At 43.1% G+C, this 19998-nt stretch overlaps 1 protein-coding gene across 9 annotated transcripts in view; it reads right to left on the reverse strand.

Moving 5' to 3' along the window:
- Positions 1 to 307: 307 nt before the first annotated feature.
- The window catches only part of PPFIA3 (PTPRF interacting protein alpha 3), a 127228-nt gene continuing 107537 nt past the window's right edge, over positions 308 to 19998 (reverse strand). For 6 of the 9 annotated variants that reach the window (XM_069742277.1, XM_069742284.1, XM_069742278.1 and 3 more), the window contains 7 exons: positions 19451 to 19626; positions 19167 to 19264; positions 15871 to 16046; positions 14659 to 14727; positions 9588 to 9759; positions 6865 to 6938; positions 2500 to 2635 (listed from right to left, as the gene is read on the reverse strand). In XM_069742277.1, coding sequence (XP_069598378.1) covers positions 6880 to 6938; positions 9588 to 9759; positions 14659 to 14727; positions 15871 to 16046; positions 19167 to 19264; positions 19451 to 19626 — 750 coding nt within the window. In that variant the 3' untranslated portion in view covers positions 2500 to 2635; positions 6865 to 6879. Of the gene's footprint in view, positions 2636 to 6864; positions 6939 to 9587; positions 9760 to 14658; positions 14728 to 15870; positions 16047 to 19166; positions 19265 to 19450; positions 19627 to 19998 lie in introns of all 9 variants that reach the window. The other 3 variants (XM_069742282.1, XM_069742281.1, XM_069742283.1) reach the window with 3 other exon arrangements.

Here is a 19998-nt window from a genome sequence, read left to right on the forward strand (position 1 = left end):
TATAGGGATTTTCCCAAAATATAGGAACCGCTTTATCTGTATAGGACATGCCCTATGCAGGTTATGGGGATCCTACGGTACCTAGAAACAAAGGGTTTTGGTGCCAATTTTGATATACGAGTATTTCCTTCAATGAAGTCAACAAGAGCCATGCAAACATCTGAGTTTGACCCCTTGGAGCAGGTGTCCCCATGACATGGACTCACCAAACGGAAAATCTCAATCACGACAACGAAGAAATGCCCATTCAGTCAGATCTCGTACAAATTGGATACCTAAACCTTAGTTATCAATACACGAATCCTTTCCATTTCCAGTTCCGCCATATTTTATTTTTTTAAACCAATAATAGTTGTGAGCAATCTTATGATCAATCGGAAGTGTTACATAGAATAAATATGTAGAGATCCTTTGAAAAATTCACCTTAAAATTTGTAACGGTCCAAGAGCCTTAAACTTCTCAAACCAAGGTGTTGACAAGAACACCGTTACGATCTCTGCGTCTCTCTATGCTGAGTCTTTCCGAGTTTCAGTAGCGCCTTCATTTACGCACGGAGTCCATGGACCTCCATTCACGCCATCGAGTCGATGACACGGAGGATTTCCAATTAAGAGTGAATGACCTCCATGAAGACAACTAGTACATCTCACCGTCAATGTGGAGTTGCGTTTCTTTCGCTACCAACGAGCAAAACTTTTTTGGGAAAAAAATAAAATAAAAATACAGGAAAGGCTCCAAAACATCTCATCGCCAAAGCAGCTGCCTTTCTGCAACATTTAATGGGTCAGCAAGGCACTTCCCAATACAATATATTCTTCTGTAAAAGCTTTTGTATAACCTTCCCCAGACGATACCCAACTACAAACCTCTTAGCCAAGTGATGGGCCTAGTGGTTGACCATTTTACTGCTGCCAATGAACGCTAGAACCCTCGTCGGCATCTCCTCAGATCTTTTCTAAAATGTATAATTTCTCCTTTCATGGCTAATAATTTATTCATATGTCCACCACCCAAAAACGATGAGGTTCCACCTCATCTGCCATCAGAATTTCATCTCTATTTGGCACAGTCATGACACAAACAACCATAAAAAGACACGTTTAGGCAGTGACCATAAATGGTCTACTTCCGTTACGGGACATTAGTGGCGGTTCTTTTGCCTTTGGCCCCTCTCGTGGGACTAGGTCTTCTGATTTGTTACCGTAGAAGAGTATGACATACCTGGTACAAGATAAATACACTGTAATGCAACTTTTTTTTTGTCGATCGCCTCCTAAGAACTGAATAATGACTTAAGGCATTTGCCCACTTCGACAGTGACCAAACAGAGCAGTCGTCTTGAGATATTTTCATTGATATGTGTTACACGGGACAGGTGGGGGGGTATTAGCAGCAGCCTGTAGGTCTCCAGCTGTTGTAAGAAGCCTGGTGACAACAGTTGGAGAGCCAGAGATTTTGTAGTGTGCTCTTACGGCGAAACAACCCATTTGGAAATGGCACACGGAATAACAAGGGTATTCGTTTCGCCAAGAAAAAAAAAACCTGTAATGTCGCGGATATATCGAGCACTTACAGACCCACAAGATAGCATACGAGACGAAAAAACACTCAATGTAACTGGCTCTTAATTTTTTTTCACCTGTAAACAAGTATCTGTAGACCATTGGTCCTCACCCTTCCAAAGAAAAGAAAAACCTAGTAAGGTTACCAGCTTTTTAGATTTTTCGTGGGGTCGGTAGTCCCAGTTTGATGGTCTGAGTACCAAAAAGGAAAAACTGCCGAGCTCTTGGGAACACGTGATGGCCGTGTGCGCATTGTCTACTTTGTGCAGTATAAAGTAAAATAGCGAATAAATAACAATAAATTAAAAAAAAAAAAAAAAAATATTTATGACAGTACGATCGAAAATGTTGCCATGCTCTACTGGCAAAGTCGTGGCCACAAGACTTGAATGAATGGAAAGAGCCTGGTGATGTTGGGGTGGCATCAGGTCCTCCTGCACCTGCGTCCATCCAGGGACGTTGTCCAAACATGGTTTTTTTTGAGTCTCGATTCATCTCGAACTCTTTGATATCACACAGACCCCGGGTAAAACATGGCTTTGTACTGAGTCTTCAGTCAAATTTCAGTATTTCGGAATGGACTTCAATCTGCATAGATCAAGATGAACCCAACCGAAAAACAAAAAAAAGGTAAGTCTAAGTCACACACCCAACTATTCACCAACTCCCCCTTTTGGTCCCACCCAAGGTTTTCTATCTCATAATGTTTCTTCTTGACCAAAACCTCCTCAACGTTAAAAAAAAAAGGATCTGCAACGACCCACTCAGTGCTTGATGGACTGGAAAAGTATTGAAATAATGAAGATGAGTTTCCAGTGCATGCTTCCTCCATATTTCTTGGATCCACGGACAGAACATGAGGTCGCCTTAAATGTTCTTCGGGGGCTTCTCCGTGTTGAGTTCACTTCTGTATTCAACCCCCTTACGTGACACAGCAAGCAACGTCCAGGAGTGCAGAAAGTGCCTGGGTCGGAGGGGTATGAGAATCAGATTGGTCAAGCCCCTTTGGCGAAGTGATTGAATGTCAAAAATAAAAGTGCCCTCAGTGAACTTATTGCCCTAGTAGTGTTACCTGTGGATGAAAATACAGAAAAAAATAATTGAGAACAAGGGAATAAATGCATAAAACACACAAATATATATGCAAGGCTACCAGATTGTGAATATTACCTCTAGTCGTATTCAGAACTGAAGTTGCAAACGACACACTGTTTAAATAGGACCTGTCAAAATGGACAGTTTTTGTTCTTATTTTATTCTCCGCTGCTCCCCTGAGTATTTTGTTTTTGTTTTTTGTTTTTTTAAATCCGACATATGGTCCCAGAGATATAGCCTTTTTTATTTAGTCCATATTTTTATGGTCTTTTACAAGGGAGCGTTGCTTGTATGCAGAGTAGCTTAAAGACACGCCCTAGAGGATCCTGTGAGCAATGGCTGTACATACCAATAAAAAAATAAAAAGGTCCATATCTCTGGAACAATATGGAAGATTTTAAAAGAAAAAACAAGGAACAATCAGGGAAACAGCGGGCATAAATTAAGAACAAAAATTTTAAAATCATACTTCTAGGTTAAAACGAATGACCTAAAAACCGTTTTGCCATTGTTTCAATGACCATGCTTATATATATACACACACACACATATATATGTGTGTGTATATATATATATATACACACACATATATATATATACAGAGACCGGCACAGCATCGACGTAGAAATCCTGCGTCTCTGATTGGTCGAGGCCACCAGGCCACGACCAATCAGCAACGGGCACAGCGACGATGATGTCATAAAGGACGTAGACATCCCGCGTCACTGATTGGTCGAGGCCGCCAAGCCTCGACCAATCAGCAACGGGCACAGCGACGATGATGTCATAAAGGACGTAGACATCTCACGTTTCTGATTCAGCGACGGGCACAGTATCAACGTAGATGTCATAATGGTTGCCATGGCGACGATGATGTCATAAAGGTTGCCTCGACCAATCAGCGACGGACACAGTCTGCCGCGAATTCTGGAATCATCATTGTCCATATACTACGGGGACATGCATATTCTAGACTACCCGATGCGTTAGAATCGGGCCACAATCTAGTCTATATATATATAATTGTCTAAGGGTTTTTCTGTCTGTCTGTCTTGGAAATCCCGGCTCTCTGATTGGTCGAGGCCGCCAGGCCTCGACCAATCAGCGAAGGGCACAGCGACGATGATGTCATAAAGGACGTAGACATCCCGCGTCTCTGATTGGTCGAGGCCGCCAGGCCTCGACCAATCAGCAACGGGCACAGCGACGATGATGTCATAATGGTTGCCATGGCGACGATGATGTCATAAAGGTTGCTTCGACCAATCAGCGACGGGCACAGTCTGCCGCGAATTCTGGAATCATCATTGTCCATATATTACAAGGACATGCATATTCTAGAATACCCGAATTATATATATATATATATATATATATATATATATATATATATATATATATATATATATATATATACACACACACACATAAATATATACCGTATAAATGTGTGTGTATATGTATATACACATACACACTACCTGAAGAGCCCGGCATTGCCTGGGCATAGTAAATATCTGTGGTCAGTTATAGCACCTCACTTCTCTCATTTTCTCCCTCACTCCTCTCATTCCCCCCTAACACTTGTCATTTCGACTTCACATCTGTCATTTTCTGATCACTCCACTATTTTCCCTCACTCCTCTCATTTTGCACTCACACCTTTTCATTTTCACCTCACACCTCTCATTTATACCTCACACCTCTCATTTTCTCCTCAGTATATACATGTTTGTAATCTCTCTTATATATAGTATACACCTGTATGTCATCTCCTGTATATAGTATATACCTGTATGTCATCTCCCCTGTATATAGTATATACTTGCTGTATGTCATCTCCTTCTGTATATACCTATGTGTCATTTCCTCTTTTATATAGTATATACCTGTATGTAATCTCCTCCTGTATATAGTATATACCTGTGTGTCATCTCCTCCTGTATATAGTATATACCTGTGTGTCATTTCCCCTGTATATAGTATATACCTGTATGTCATCTCCTCCTGTATATAGTTTGTACCTGTAAGTCATCTCCTCCTGTATATAGTATATATATGCTGTATGTCATCTCCTTCTATATATATTATATACCTGTGTGTCATCTCCTCCTGTATATAGTATATACATGTATGTCATCTCCTCCTGTATATAGTATATCTGTATGTCCTCTCCTCCTGTATATAGTATATACCTGTGTGTCATCTGCTCCTGTATATAGTATATACCTGTGTGTCATCTCCCCTGTATATAGTATATACTTGTGTGTCATCTTCCCTGTATATAGTATACTAGCTATTGAACCCGTTCTACGCCCGGGTGGCGAGCATTTATATTGGTATATGGTCTCCATCCTGGTATGTGCTGCTCCATCCTGCGTCCCCATCCTGTCATGTGCTGCTCCATCCTGCGTCCCCATCCTGTCATGAGCTGCTCCATCCTGCGTCCCCATCCTGTCATGAGCTGCTCCATCCTGCGCCCCCATCCTGTCATGTGCTGCTCCATCCTGCGTCCCCATCCTGTCATGTGCTGCTCCATCCTGCGCCCCCATCCTGTCATGTGCTGCTCCATCCTGCGCCCCCATCCTGTCATGTGCTGCACCCATCCTGTGCCCCCATTCTGTTATGTGCTGTTCCCATCCTGTGCCCCCATTCTGTCATGTGCTGCACCCATCCTGCACCCCCATTCTCACATGTGCTGCACCCATCCTGCGCCCCCATTCTCACATGTGCTGCACCCATCCTGCGCCTCCATTCTGTCATTTGCTGCTCCCATCCTGCGCCCCCATGCTGTCATGTGCTGCTTCCATCCTGCGCCACCGTTCTGTAATTTGCTGCTCCCATCCATATGCCCCATACGCTGCTCCATAAAGGTTGATGGCCCCATAAGATGCTCCAAAGTATATGCCTCATATGCTGCTCCATTATGGTTGATGGCCCCCATAAGATGCTCCATAGTATATGCCCCCGTACACTGCTCCATTATGGTTGATGGCCCCCATAAGATGCTCCATAGTATATGCCCCGTACGCTGCTGCATTATGGTTGATAACACATACTCACCTATCGTCGCTGGGCGCCGAGTGCTGGGGGGCCTGAGCAGGCGGGGACACCGGCGCGCTGTGGGGGTCAGGTGCCGGTATCGCCGCTAGCTCAGGCCCCCGACACTTGCTATATTTACATGTCTGTCCCGTTCCAGTGCTGCGTCCGCTCCGTGTTCCGGCTCCTCTGGCTGTGACTGTTCAGTCAGAGGGCGGCACGCATTAAGCGCGTCATCGCACCCTCTGAACTGTGAACGTCACAGGCAGAGGACCCCGAAGATGGAGCGGCGCGCAGCGCTGGAACGGGACAGACAGGTGAATATAGCTTATACTTACCCTCCTGCCACGTCCCTGCCTCTCCGGTGGAGATCGCGGTGTGCGTTCAGTGTTTACGCATACCGCGATCTCCTGGGAGCGTCACTCTGTGGGGTCCAGACTGTGCGGGCGCTTGCACAGTCTATAAAGGCTTCGGACAGAGTGACGCTCCCAGCCTTATAATATATATATATATCCACATTTGAAATCTTGCGGTTTTCATATTACCGTACTTTGGACTCCTGTTCTTCTCAAAAGACCTTTTAGAGATTTCATTATCATCACAGGCAAAATTACAACGTTAGGCAACACCTCTATATAGAGATGATAACACAAGAATTACCAATCACTATAGGTGACGGACTGTCCCTTCACAATGACCTTTGCACACGCTCATTAGAGGCCTCACTATAAAAGATAGTCTACGGCTGCTAGTGTGCATGTGTATTTTCTAAAAATAAAAAAGACTAAATAGCCCCGGTGACCAGCATGTTAAAATTGCAAGTTTTTTTCTAATACAGATTGTAATATGAAAAATAAAATAAAAAAAATACCAAAATGTTTTTAAAAAAATATTATTTTTTAAAAACCAGCATATAAAAACGGGCTTTCTGGATAGAACAAACCTCTTAAATATTTAGCAATAGTATAAAAATTACAAGAATAGAAATATTCTCATACTAACACATATCGCTTCAAGACTTCCCAAAATACTACAGTTACATTAAACTAGGGAACGGTCGGTGCAGTTGATGAAGATAACTCCGGCACAGGCTCCTCTACATCACGGTTCTAAGTTAAGACGTTTTTACACCTTGTGAAACACCATCCTCCCTCACTCCCCACTCACCGCATGAAGACGGCATTAACAGGAATAGGTTCTGACTGAGACATTGTCTGCTCGCTGGCTGCTGGAGGGGCTTCCTGAAAATAAAGATGGGACTTATTTTAAGATACAGCACAATGTTCACCAAAAAACAACTCCATTATACACTGCTCTAAAAAATAAAGGGAACACTAAAATCCCACATCCTAGATATCACTGTATGAAATATTCCAGTTGCAAATCTTTATTCATTACATAGTGGAATGGGTTGAGTAGAATAAAACACAAAAATGATCAATGTAAATCACAACTAATATACCACAGAGGTCTGGAGTTGGAATGATACTCAAAATCAAGTGGAAAATCAAATTACAGGCTGGTCCAACTTCAGTGGAAATGCCTCAAGACAAGGAAATGATGCTCAGTAGTGTGTGTGGCCTCTACGTGCCTGTATGACCTCCCTACAACAACTGGGCATGTTCCTGATGAGGCGGTGGATGGTCTTCTGAGGGATCTCCTCCTAGACCTGGACTAAAGCATCTGCCAACTCCTGGAGAGTCTATGTTGCAACGTGACGTTGGTGGATGGTGCGAGACATGACGTCCCAGATGTGTTCAATCGGATTCAGGTCTGGGGAACGGGTGGGCCAGTCCATAGCTTCAATGCCTTCATCTTGCAGGAATGCTGACACACTCCAGCCACATGAGGTCTGGCATTGTCCTGCATTAGGAGGAACCCACTGCCAACTGCACCAGCATATGGTCTCACAAGGGTTCTGAGGATCTCATCTCAGCATCTAATGGCAGTCAGGCTACCTCTGGCGAGCACATGGAGGGCTGTGAGGCCCTCCAAAGAAATGTCACCCCACACCATTACTGATCCACTGCCAAACCGATCATGCTGAAGGATGTTGCAGGCAGCAGATCGCTCTCCACAGCGTCTCCAGACTCTGTCACATCTGTTACATGTGCTCAGTGTGAACCTGCTTTCATCTGTGAAGAGCACAGGGGGCCAGAGGTGAATTTGCCAATCCTGGTGTTCTGTGGCAAATGCCAAGCATCCTGCACGGTGTTGGGCTGTGAGCACAACCCCCATCTGTGGACATCGGGCACTCAGACCATCCTCATGGAGTCGGTTTCTAACCGTTTGTGCAGACACATGCACATTTGGGGCCTGCTGGAGGTCATTTTGCCGGGGCTCTGGCAGTGCTCCTCCTGTTCCTCCTTGCACAAAGGCTAAGGTAGCAGTCCTGCTGCTGGGTTGTTGCCCTCCTACGGCCCCCTCCACGTCTCCTGGTGTACTGGCCTGTCTCCTGGTAGCACCTCCATCTCTGGACACTATGCTGACAGACACAGCAAACCTTCTTGCCACAGCTCACATTGATGTGCCATCCTGGATGAGCTGCACTACCTGAGCCACTTGTGTGGGTTGTAGAGTCCGTCTCATGCTACCACGAGTGTGAAAGCACAACCAACATTCAAAAGTGACCAAAACATCAGCCAGAAAGCATTGGTACTGAGATGTGGTCTGTGGTCCCCACCTGCAGAACCACTCCTTTATTGAGGGTGTCTTGATAATTGCCAATAATTTCCATCTGTTGTCTATTCCATTCGCACAACAGCATGTGAAATTGATTGTCAGTCAGTGTTGCTTCCTAAGTGGACAGTTTGATTTCACAGAAGTTTGATTTACTTGGCGTTAGATTTTGTTGTTTAAGTGTTCCCTTTATTTTTTTGAGCAGTGTATATCCTGCAGACCGACTCCTGAATAACAGATAAATGATGTCTGGGTATTGCCAATTTCAAGGCCCATTGTAATTTTTTAAAAAGGGCCTGTCACTTGCTCAAAAAACATGGGAGTTAAACACTCTGTAAAAATACCTTAGCTCTCCTGATTCTGAATCTGTTTTCCATTTTGTGTTGCATTGCTCCATTGCAAAGATATTGACATTTGTTGTTTTTGGAGAGCAGTATGTGAAATCTCTGCTTTGCAGTCCAACTAGGCATTTCTTCATTGTCTTCTCTGGGGGCGTGTGCACTTTCACCCTTCCCTCTCGCCTGCTGACAATCACAGCTCGGCAGCTGATCTAGCAGTCCCAGACACTGCTGGGCTGTGTTTGCAGCATGTGGGAGCAATGGATGAAAGCGCATGTCCCCAGTGAAGACTCTAAAGAAACACCCAGTTGGGCTGCAAAGCAGAGATTTCACATACTGTGCTCCAAAAGCAACAAATGTGACTATCTCTGCAATGGAGCGATGCAGAGCAAAGTGGAAAAGAGCATCAGAGACAGGGGAGCTCAAGGAATTTTACAATGTATTTAACTACATTTTTTAAAGTAAATAACAGATCCTTTTTAACCCCTTCACAACCTTGGACATATAGGTACGTCCAAGGTTTTTTTCCCTGACTTTGATATGGGCTCCGGCGCCGGTCCGCAATTTTCTCTGCACAAGACAGCTAATCTGATCAGTGGTCATGTGCATCTAACAGCCACGGATGGATCCGCAATCCATCCATGGCTGTTAACCAGTTAAATGCTGCTGTCAATCTCTGACAGCAGCATTTAACACGCACTGCCCAAAAGCGCATCACAAGACATGCCCATTCGGTGCCCCTGTCTAGTGATCGTGGGTTGCCGATGTATTGTCATGATTGCAGGGGGTCTGCAGAAGACCCCTGTGCCTGTCATTGTAAACATCCTATGAACATTGCCCGGCCTCCTGTATTACTTCCCCACATAACGCTACCTTCAGACTGCATCTTCCGTAGCTGCACAGCGGGTGAGGTAATGGAAGAGACAGCGGCAGTTCGGAAGTTCGCCGGCAACATTTCGGCTGAATCTGGACTTACTCCTCGGAGATCCTTTTCACGGAACATTTTTCTCCAAGAGGGAGACCGGCTGAAAGTCTTGGCACTGTCCTTAAAGGGAATAAAGAATTGGAGCAGTCAATATCACACCCCATCCAACCGTTTGAAAATATCTAACGAGCATGGCCACCTTAAAGGGTTAAATTCCGTCTTCATGAATGGCTATCATTGGATAGGGCTTGTAAAAACAAGCAATTTTGCAATTTACGGCTTGTTAAGTTTTCCAGACGTTTTTAAGATATTAACACTTTTCTTTTTGTCTCCGTCTCGTTGCCTGGGAGACCGACCACCGCTGCTAGACAGCAGAACATGCACATCGCATATACGTTTTCTTTTTTAATTAAGTTTGCAAAAGCTTGTTTTGAGGCTGGTCCAGAATCGCTGAAGAACTCTGCTACCTTTTAATCCTGGTGATTTTTAGCACAGCGCTTACAAGCTAGATATTAGTGGTGGTCGGTCTCCTAGGCAACAAGCTGTAAACAAAAGAAAAGTGTTAATATCTCAAGAACGGCTGCAAATTTTAACAAGCAGTAAATTGCAAAAGTGCTTGTTTTTACAAGCTCTATCCGAAAATGTCCACAGATGAAAATGGGAACTTGCTGGGTGGAAAAAGTCATGGTAACATAGGCATTTGTTAATTTTTCACAGATCTTGCCTTTCTCTCTATGCATTATGAACTGGTTTTATACATATATTTTATATTATGGTTCATAATCTCTTGCCGTATGACAGGAATATAAGACAAAAACTTTTCCTCTGGATTAATTCTATTAATGGGCAAAATGACAAGAAGTTTCTTCTGGATATAATAGGTTAATCCCTGCCGTTCTCCGGCGACATTCAGGGCAATGTCCACAGGGCATAATCTCCATTCTGCTCACTCAAGTCACACGCGATGGGTCACTGTTCAAAGTGTGCGCAGCCAGCCATGAAAGTGACTCTAAGCGCATCCCCTGCGGGCAGCACCACCGCCACTGCCGTACACAGGGCCTGGCACATCACCGTGGACAGACATCCTTGCCTGATCCACCTTCACATTTCCAGCATAGATTGTAGGGACGATCAAAGAAATCTTCGGTCTCCGTTACCCTATCCAGTACATCTCGGTGTTTTGGCCCATGCACAAATTTTTCAGTAGCAATAACATAGACCGCACTGTTGTACAGGTAACGCAGCAGAATATATGGGTGGTCCGCTCACCAAAAGCAAAGTGTGAATGTGTCTATGGGCGAGGAACGCACCCAGGACTTTGTTTCACCATCTCTTTAATAAAATGATGGCCAACTAGTCCCCTACATGAGCTTCACGGCCGGCAGGGGCATGGAGATTGTATTTTTTTTTTTTTTTTTTTTAGGGGGTTGCGATCTGTAGCAGTGATGACATGGAGATCCACGGTGACATCAATTTTTACTCACAGTGGTAGATCAGCTCCACAATCCCACCATTCCCAGGAGTGTAGAAAATTGCACTACTCAAAAGTTATGATCCATGTAAGTCCTGGTAATGCTTAGATTTTACCATAGATGATAGATAATAGATAGATAATAGATAGATAATAAATATAGATAGATGATAGATAGATGATAGATAGATAATAGATAGTGTGAGAGACGAGGGAGACTCCATTTTGGATTTATTAATTCAGGCTCAATATATTATCCAGAGATCTCCTTCTGCTCCCGGAACTGTGGCCCCCACCCATGGGATAAGTACACTAATTCCAAAAAGAACAGGAACATGCCATATGGCCAGAGAATTAGAGGCCACGTGTTAATTAAATTGAGAAGGAACAGAGCTGGAACCCCCTGCTGTCTTTTGTGCAAGGCAGCCAATATCAATCAGCTATCAATGGAAACCCTAGACAGCTAGGTACCGACACCTAGAGATGAATTATGAGAGTACCATGCATCCCAGGGTTAAGTCCAATATACCACCAGATTTTTGGGAGCCCTCCGCACACACCCCTGTGTCTCATCATTCTCTAGCTGTCCCAGATATTGAGCTATCCAGACTGGCTCTCCAGAACCACTTAGCCGACCCAAGTTTTGAACCCGTTGAGACGTCAGTCGTCCTGTGTGGACCTCCCAATAGGAAGTTATGACCCATCCTAGATATTGGGAATTATTTCAGCTATGAGGTCAAGGGAGAAGATTTCAGTCCAACCCAGAGGGGCGGTGGCAAATATGGGAAGGAGCAAGCTAGGGGTTAAAAGATAGCTACACACCTTTAGCCAGTGTCATTGTTCTGCATTGGAAGCTGCTTCACATCAAGCGTGGAGACGGACCAGAAACGAAGAAAGTACCTGTGGACTCGAGCACTTCCCTGGGCCCACATGTTATAAGGAACGGTAACGTGACACATACAGCTAAATGCAATCCCATACTTGTACCCTACCTTTATCTGTACTTCTGGCTACAATATCTCTATATTACTCTGTACAGTTTTGTATTATCCAGTGCACCTTTCGGCAATTAAAATATCTATTTATTTTGGGCTGCTCTTTTATCTCAAATCCCGATTTCCCACATACGCAAGTCTGGATAGTACTTATACGCTACCTGGGGTTGGTTTCTAACCCGATATAAGCTTGTTAACAGAATGGGCTTATATTTAACAAGGAACTGGTGGCAGCATACCGTTCTGGTGTTATTGGGGGATCTTGGCAGTGACAGACCGGAGGTGTGTGTGTGTGTGTGTGTGTGTGTGTGTGTGTGTGTGTGTGTGTGTGTGTGTGTGTGTGTGTGTGTATATATATATATATATATATATATATATATATATATATATATATATACACACACACACACATATATATATATATATATAAATATATATACACACACACACATATATATATATATATATAGATATATATAATATATATATATATATAGATATATATAATAAATATCTATATATATCTATAGGTATCCAATATATATCTATATCTATATATACATACACAGTGCCTTGCGAAAGTATTTGGCTCCCTTAAACTTTTCAACCTTTTCCCACATATCATGCTTCAGACATAAAGATACCAAATGTAAATTTTTGGTGAAGAATCAACAAGTGGAACACAATTGTGAAGTTGAACGAAATTTATTGGTTATTTTTAAATTTTTGTGGAAATTCAAAAACTGAAAAGTGGGGCGTGCAATATTATTCAGCCCCTTTACTTTCAGTGCAGCAAACTCAGTCCAGAAGTTCATTGTGGATCTCTGAATGATCCAATGTTGTCCTAAATGCCTAATAATGATAAATATAATCCACCTGTGTGTAATCAAGTCTCCGTATAAATACACCTGCTCTGTGATAGTCTCAGGGTTCTGTATGAAGCACAGAGAGCATCATGAAGACCAAGGAACACAACAGGCAGGTCCGTGATACTGTTGTGGAGAAGTTTAAAGCCGGATTTGGATACAAAATGATTACCAAAACTTTAAACATCCCAAGGAGCACTGTGCAAGCGATCATATTGAAATGGAAGGAATATCATACCATTGCAGATCTACCAAGACCCGGCTGTCCCTCTAAACTTTCATCTCAAACATGGAGAAGACTGATCAGAGATGCAGCCAAGAGGCCCATGATCACTCTGGATGAACTGCAGAGATCTACAGCTGAGGTAGGATAGTCTGTCCATAGGACAACAATCAGTCGTACACTGCACAAACCTGGCCTTTATGGAAGAATGGCAAGAAGAAAGCCATTTGTCAAAGATATCCATAAAAAGTGTTGTTTAAAGTTTGCAACAAGCCACCTGGGAGACCCACCAAACATGTGGAAGAAGGTGCTCTGGTCAGATGAAACCAAAATCGAACTTTTTGGCAACAATTTGGCGTAAAGGCAACACAGCTCATCACCCTGAACACACCATCCCCACTGTCAAACATGGTGGTGGCAGCATCATGGTTTGGGCCTGCTTTTCTTCAGCAGGGACAGGGAAGATGGTTGAAATTGATGGGAAGATGGATGGAGCCAAATACAGGACCATTCTTGAAGAAAACTGTTGGAGTCTGCAAAAGACCTGAGACTGGGAAGGAGATTTGTCTTCCAACAAGTCAATGATCCCAAACAAAGCAAAATCTACAATGGAATGGTTCACAAATAAACGTATCCAGGTGTTAGAATGGCCAAGTCACAGTCCAGACCTCAATCCAATCGATAATCTGTGGAAAGAGCTGAAAACTGCTGTTCACAAACGATCTCCATCAAACCTCACTGAGCTCGAGCTGTTTGCCAAGGAAGAATGGGCAAGAATTTCAGTCTCTCCATGTACAAAACTGATAAGAGACATACCCCAAGAGACTTGCAGCTGTAATCGCCGCAAAAGGTGGAGCAACAAAGTATTAAGCTAAAGATGCCGAATAATATTGCACGCCCCACTTTTTTTGAATTTCCACAAACATTTAAAATAACCAATAAATTTCGTTCAACTTCACAATTGTGTTCCACTTGTTGTTGATTCTTCACCAAAAATTTACATTTGGTATCTTTATGTTTGAAGCATGATATGTGGGAAAAGGTTGAAAAGTTCAAGGGGGCCAAATACTTTCGCAAGGTACAGTATATATATATATATATATATATATATATATATATATATATTCCCGGCCTGGGACTGGTGATATTTATACTGCCCTCACTGCAGAGCGCCTCGATAACCAGTACGTAACAGGGCAACCTCTCCGGTGACTACTTATCCTAGATGCAGTTCCCTGACTGAGGGTAAGGGGGGCGCCAGAGAGCTGTGACTGTGTAGGCTCCGTCACAGATTTGCTTCACAGATAGATAAATAATAGATAGATAGATAGACAGACTGACTTTCCCATCTGTGACAACCTAACAGAGTCCATCGTGAGCGCCGACCCTTGGACAGCTTACATACATTCACATATTAGCCCCCCTGCCGTTACATTAGACATGGTGGGTATTATAGTTGCTGACCTCGTCGAGTCGCCGCTCCGTCCCCATGGTAATGAGATTGCTGTACTCCTTTTCCAGCACTTGCCGAGCCTAACAACAAAAGACAACCCGTCAGTAGAGCCACCCAAGAAAGGAGAGAGGGTTAATAACGCCTGGATAAAGACAGCGCTGACAAAGCAGAGGCGATAGAAAGGATAGGAGACAAGCCTGGAGAAGTACACTGCATAAATAGCAGACCCAGTCATGTCCAGGTGAAGAGTGCGGTCACCATCCCAAAGGACTGGTGGAGAAGTACCCAGTGGCTGCCTCCATGCTACGCAGAGACTGAGTATTATTGTATCTTTCTTTATATTCAATCCAATACAACTACAATATTGATCATTTCTCCTAGTATAAAAAAAAATCATCCCCGGAAATAAGAGTACAGGGAATTATTCATTTTTGTCAGTTTGCTTGTTTTATCTGATATAGGAAAAGCTACGGGACGACCCTGGAACCCTAAATCTCTCCACTGCATCACAGACTTTCTAACATCAAAAGCAGCATGCATGTATGCTCTTCAAAGAAGGCCACATGTTTGCTAAAAAAAAATTAGTTAAATACCTTGTAAAAATCCTTGAGCTCCCCTGATTCTGGCGCTTTTCGCGGTTTTGCTCTGTGTCACTCCATTACAGAGATATTCACATTTGTGGTTTTTGGAGCTCAGTATGTGAAATGTCTGCCTGTAGTTCAACTGGGCGTTTCTTCAGAGTCTTCTCAGGGGGAATGTGCGCTTACACCCCGCCCTCCCAGATGCTGCAAATCACAGCTTAGCAGCATCTAAAAACCGCTAGATCAGATGCCGAGATGTGCTTGGCAACATCTGGGAGGGAGGGGTGACACGCCCCCAGAAAAGACTCTGAAGAAACGCTCAGTTGCACAACAGGCAGAGATTTCACATACTGCGATTGAAAAACAACAAATGTGAATATCTCTGCAATGGAACAACGTAGCACAAAACGAAAAAATATGGCAGAATCAGGGGAGCTCAGGGATTATTTTACAAGGTATCTAAATCAAGCTTTTTGAGTAAGTAACAGGTCCTCTTTAGCAATTACCACTAAAAAATAGGCACCCTAACAATTGTAACGTTTTTAATATAACAAATATCTGAGAGGGTAAAAAATAAAGAAATAGCACGAAAATATTTTTTAGAAAATTTGCCAAAAAACACATGAGTAATTCGAGTCTGACCTGCGTGTTCTGCGTTGGGATCTGTAGCAGCAACGCCAGGTCGTTACAGTCGAATGTGTCATCTAATGCAATGAGGGATCCGTGGACTCCGCTCTCATGCAAGTTATTGGCGTACTCCTTCAGCCCCAGAGACTGCACCCAGCACATCACCCGTTCATTGGACCAGACCATGACATCTGTAAAAGAAGAACCAAATATCTAAAAAATGCAAATCTACCATTATCTGGTTATTCTCCTGTAATCACTGAGACTTAGGGTACCGTCACACAGTGGCACTTTTGTCGCTACGACGGTACGATTCGTGACGTTCCAGCGATATCCATACGATATCGCTGTGTCTGACACGCAGCAGCGATCAGGGATCCTGCTGAGAATTGTACGTCGTAGCAGATCGTTTGGAACATTCTTTCGTCGCTGGATCTCCCGCTGTCATCGCTAGATCGGTGTGTGTGACACCGATCTAGCGATGCGTTCGCTTGTAACCAGGGTAAACATCGGGTTACTAAGCGCAGGGCCGCGCTTAGTAACCCGATGTTTACCCTGGTTACCAGCGTAAATGTAAAAAAAAACCAACAGTACATACTTACATTCCGGTGTCCGTCAGGTCCCTTGCCGTCTGCTTCCCGCACTGACTGACTGCCGGCCGGCCGTAAAGTGAAAGCAGAGCACAGCGGTGACGTCACCGCTGTGCTGTGCTTTCACTTTACGGCCGGCAGTCAGTGAGTGCGGGAAGCAGACGGCAAGGGACAGACACCGGAATGTAAGTATGTACTGTTTGTTTGTTTTTTACGCTGGTAACCAGGGTAAACATCGGGTTACTAAGCGCGGCCCTGCGCTTAGTAACCCGATGTTTACCCTGGTTACCCGGTGAACTCGACATCGTTGGTCGCTGGAGAGCTGTCTGTGTGACAGCTCCCCAGCGACCACACTACGACTTACCAACGATCACGGCCAGGTCTTATCGCTGGTCGTGATCGTTGGTAAATCGTATAGTGTGACGGTACACTTAGGCTATGCCCTTGGCAATGTAGAGATCACCTGGCATATTACCCCCTAAGAACCAGGTAATTTTTAATTTTTGTTCTTTTTTTTTCTCCTCTTCTTCAATGAGTCATAACTTTTTTTTTTTTCATTTTTCCATCTACATAGCACACAGGACAAGTTATAGTTTTCTAAGAAACCATTTATTTAACCATTAAGTGTACTGAAACATGAGAAAATAACTTGGAGTGTGGTAAACCGTGAGAAAAAAAAACAGCAATTCTGCAAATGTTTACTGGGTTTTGATTTTACGCCATTCATTTTACTACAAAAATTATCTGGTACCTTTGTTGTACGGGTATGGTAAAACCAAATTCACACCGAAAAAAAAAAAATAATAGTAGGTCATTCACCATATTTCTGGAGCAAAGAGTTTTTAATTTTTCAGATTAGTTGATGTGAATAAAAATCACCTCCAGCAGGGGATTGATGGCCTTGAGAACGGAGGGTCACCATACATAAGCCTTTAAATACCGCAGTCACACCGTGTTGTCAACCCCTGAAGACATTTTTTCTTTAAATGCATGTATTTTGGGCTAAAAACAGTTTTGCAATACGGTTTTGTTCAAAATTTTAGACAAATCAAGACAATCAGAGGAAGTAAGAGGATAGCCGCAGCTCTCACTTCCTCCGGATGTCAATTATGTTCATAGGAGAAGACAGTGAAGCCACCGCTGATTGGCTGCAGGAATTGTGTGATAAAGGTCACACGATCCCCAGGAGATCCAGTGCCGACACCGTTAGAAAGGCGCCGGCATGGTAGGTGAGTAAAAGTGTTATTATTTTACTGGGGGAAAACAGATTCCGAAGGGGTTGTCCGACAGTGGATGAATGATACAAGACAACCAATTTTGGGAAATTTATAGACTCCATATATGAAGTTGTCCAACATGAGAATCTGGCCAGTTTTGGTAAAAGGGGATGGGCACACGAGGTGGATATGCTTTAGATTTTCTCTACAGATGTTTGGGCGGAAAATCCACAGCGTATTGCAGTATAGCAAAATGGATAAGATTTTATCAAATCTCATCCACATGCTGCCCAAAAAAAAAAAAAATTAATAAATCTGCGACATGTCGATTTCACCCTTCATAATGCATAGAGAGAAATGCACAGCAGAAAATTCTGTGACAAATTAACAAATGACAATTTTATCATGATTTTTTCCGCAGCGTAAAACTTGTAGATGTGAATGTTGACCGTGAACCAGATGGATTTTGGAAAAACCCCAGGTAGTGAAATTATGTCTACCTAGACACAACGATTCTACCAACTATGCCTTGACCTTCTGTCCATTGACCTGTATGAAAATTTCTTTCTGCTTGGTGACGATTATCAATTCCAGACACGTGGCACAGCGATGGGCTCAAATGCAACCCCGGCCTACTTGAACTTATTTGAGGTTCAATACGTCTACACCAATGAACTTTTCCTACAGTTTTCTAAATGTTGGTTCAGATACATAGATAACGTCTTCCGAATATAGCATGGCACACTTTATACACTCACCACCTTTGTCTCCACACTTATTTCCGTCAGACCAAGTTCTCTGTCAATCATGATCGTCATAAAATACCTTTTCTTGACACATTGGTACTGAAGAACCCTGAAGAGTTCCTGGGCCAAGGACCTTTACACTAAACAGATTGTAATAATCTACTATACTACTACAGTTGTCATCGCAGATCAACTAAAAATAGTCTCCCTAGATCACAATTCCACATAGTCTCCAGAATTGAATGCCAAGAGTGTGCAAAGCAGTCATCAAAGCAAAAGGTGGCTACTTTGAAGAACCTAGAATATAAGACATAATTTTAATTGTTTCACACTTTTGTGTTAAGTATATAATTCCACATGTGTTAATTCATAGTTTTGATGCCTTCAGTGTGAATGTGCAATTTTCATAGTCATGAAAATACAGAAAAATCTTTAAATGAGAAGGTGTGCCCAAACTTTTGGTCTGTACTGCATGTGCGCTAAGAGACCCCACAACATCAAGGAACACTTAGTATGAGCCGATCATAGGTGGCACAAAAAAACTGCCCATTCGACACTTCCTAGCTACCCATAAACATGGCAAATTTCCTTGTCTCAATTGAGCGGCCGGCTCTAATGTTATTACATCTAACGAAGTCTTACATTTTAGAACAGGTCAATCATACCTCAACACTGATACGATAATAGTTTTTTCAAAACTTTTAGAATATTCGAAAGAGTTTTGGAAAATGTATTTCATTGGCAGCCTGTTCTCTTACCTTTAAGTTGATTTTGGCTTTCCTCTCGTCTCCTCTCCAGTTCTTTACGGTCATAGTTCAGTCTCTTCAGGCACATGATACCGTAATGAAGGCTAACCCTAAAAAACACAAATAGAAAATAAAACATTTGTAGAGTTTAGATTAAAATGTGTTTTCAGGACGAGCCATATATCCTATTAGGTCATTAGGACATAGAGGTGGTCCCACCGCTTAGGACTCCACCCCCTGGAGATATAGGGTCTTCTAAGAGACAAGTAAACGAGTTAGTAAAATACTATACCCACCTATGGAAACTATCTACCATTTTGAGTTGTCCTCGAAGCTCCTTTTTGTTCAGGTGGTCTAACATCCTGGCATCGACTAAGGACTCCATGAAGTAGCTACGATATTGGGGTAAACCAAGACTCGGAAGCCAGTCATTACCAACCCACTCGTGATTCATGTCTCCATATGCCAGGATCTGTCGACGTAAGAATCAGTATGCGTCAGGGTGGTACATATGAAATGTCCATTACTCTTTAATGGAGCAGGGCTTTTTTGTGTATGGCTGGAGTCGATAAAGAAAGCTGTCCAATGTGTACAAAGGCTTTAAAGGGGTTTCCTGGTTTTGTAATAACCCAGTTCCCCTGGCTGTAGTTTGTAAAAAAAATAATAATAATAATAAAAAAAATTGGTTCTTTACTTACCTTCCCCAGGTCCAACACTCAGTCTCAGCTTCTGTCATTGTCTGCAGCATTGATGTCATGATGACAGCGCTCCAACCAATAACTTGAACTGCCAACTTAGGCAAACCTACTGAGGTCATTGGCTGCAGCGCTGTCGACGTGATGTC

The sequence above is a fragment of the Ranitomeya imitator genome, chromosome 10 (genome assembly GCF_032444005.1).
Source record: "Ranitomeya imitator isolate aRanImi1 chromosome 10, aRanImi1.pri, whole genome shotgun sequence".
Classification (NCBI taxonomy): domain Eukaryota; kingdom Metazoa; phylum Chordata; class Amphibia; order Anura; family Dendrobatidae; genus Ranitomeya; species Ranitomeya imitator.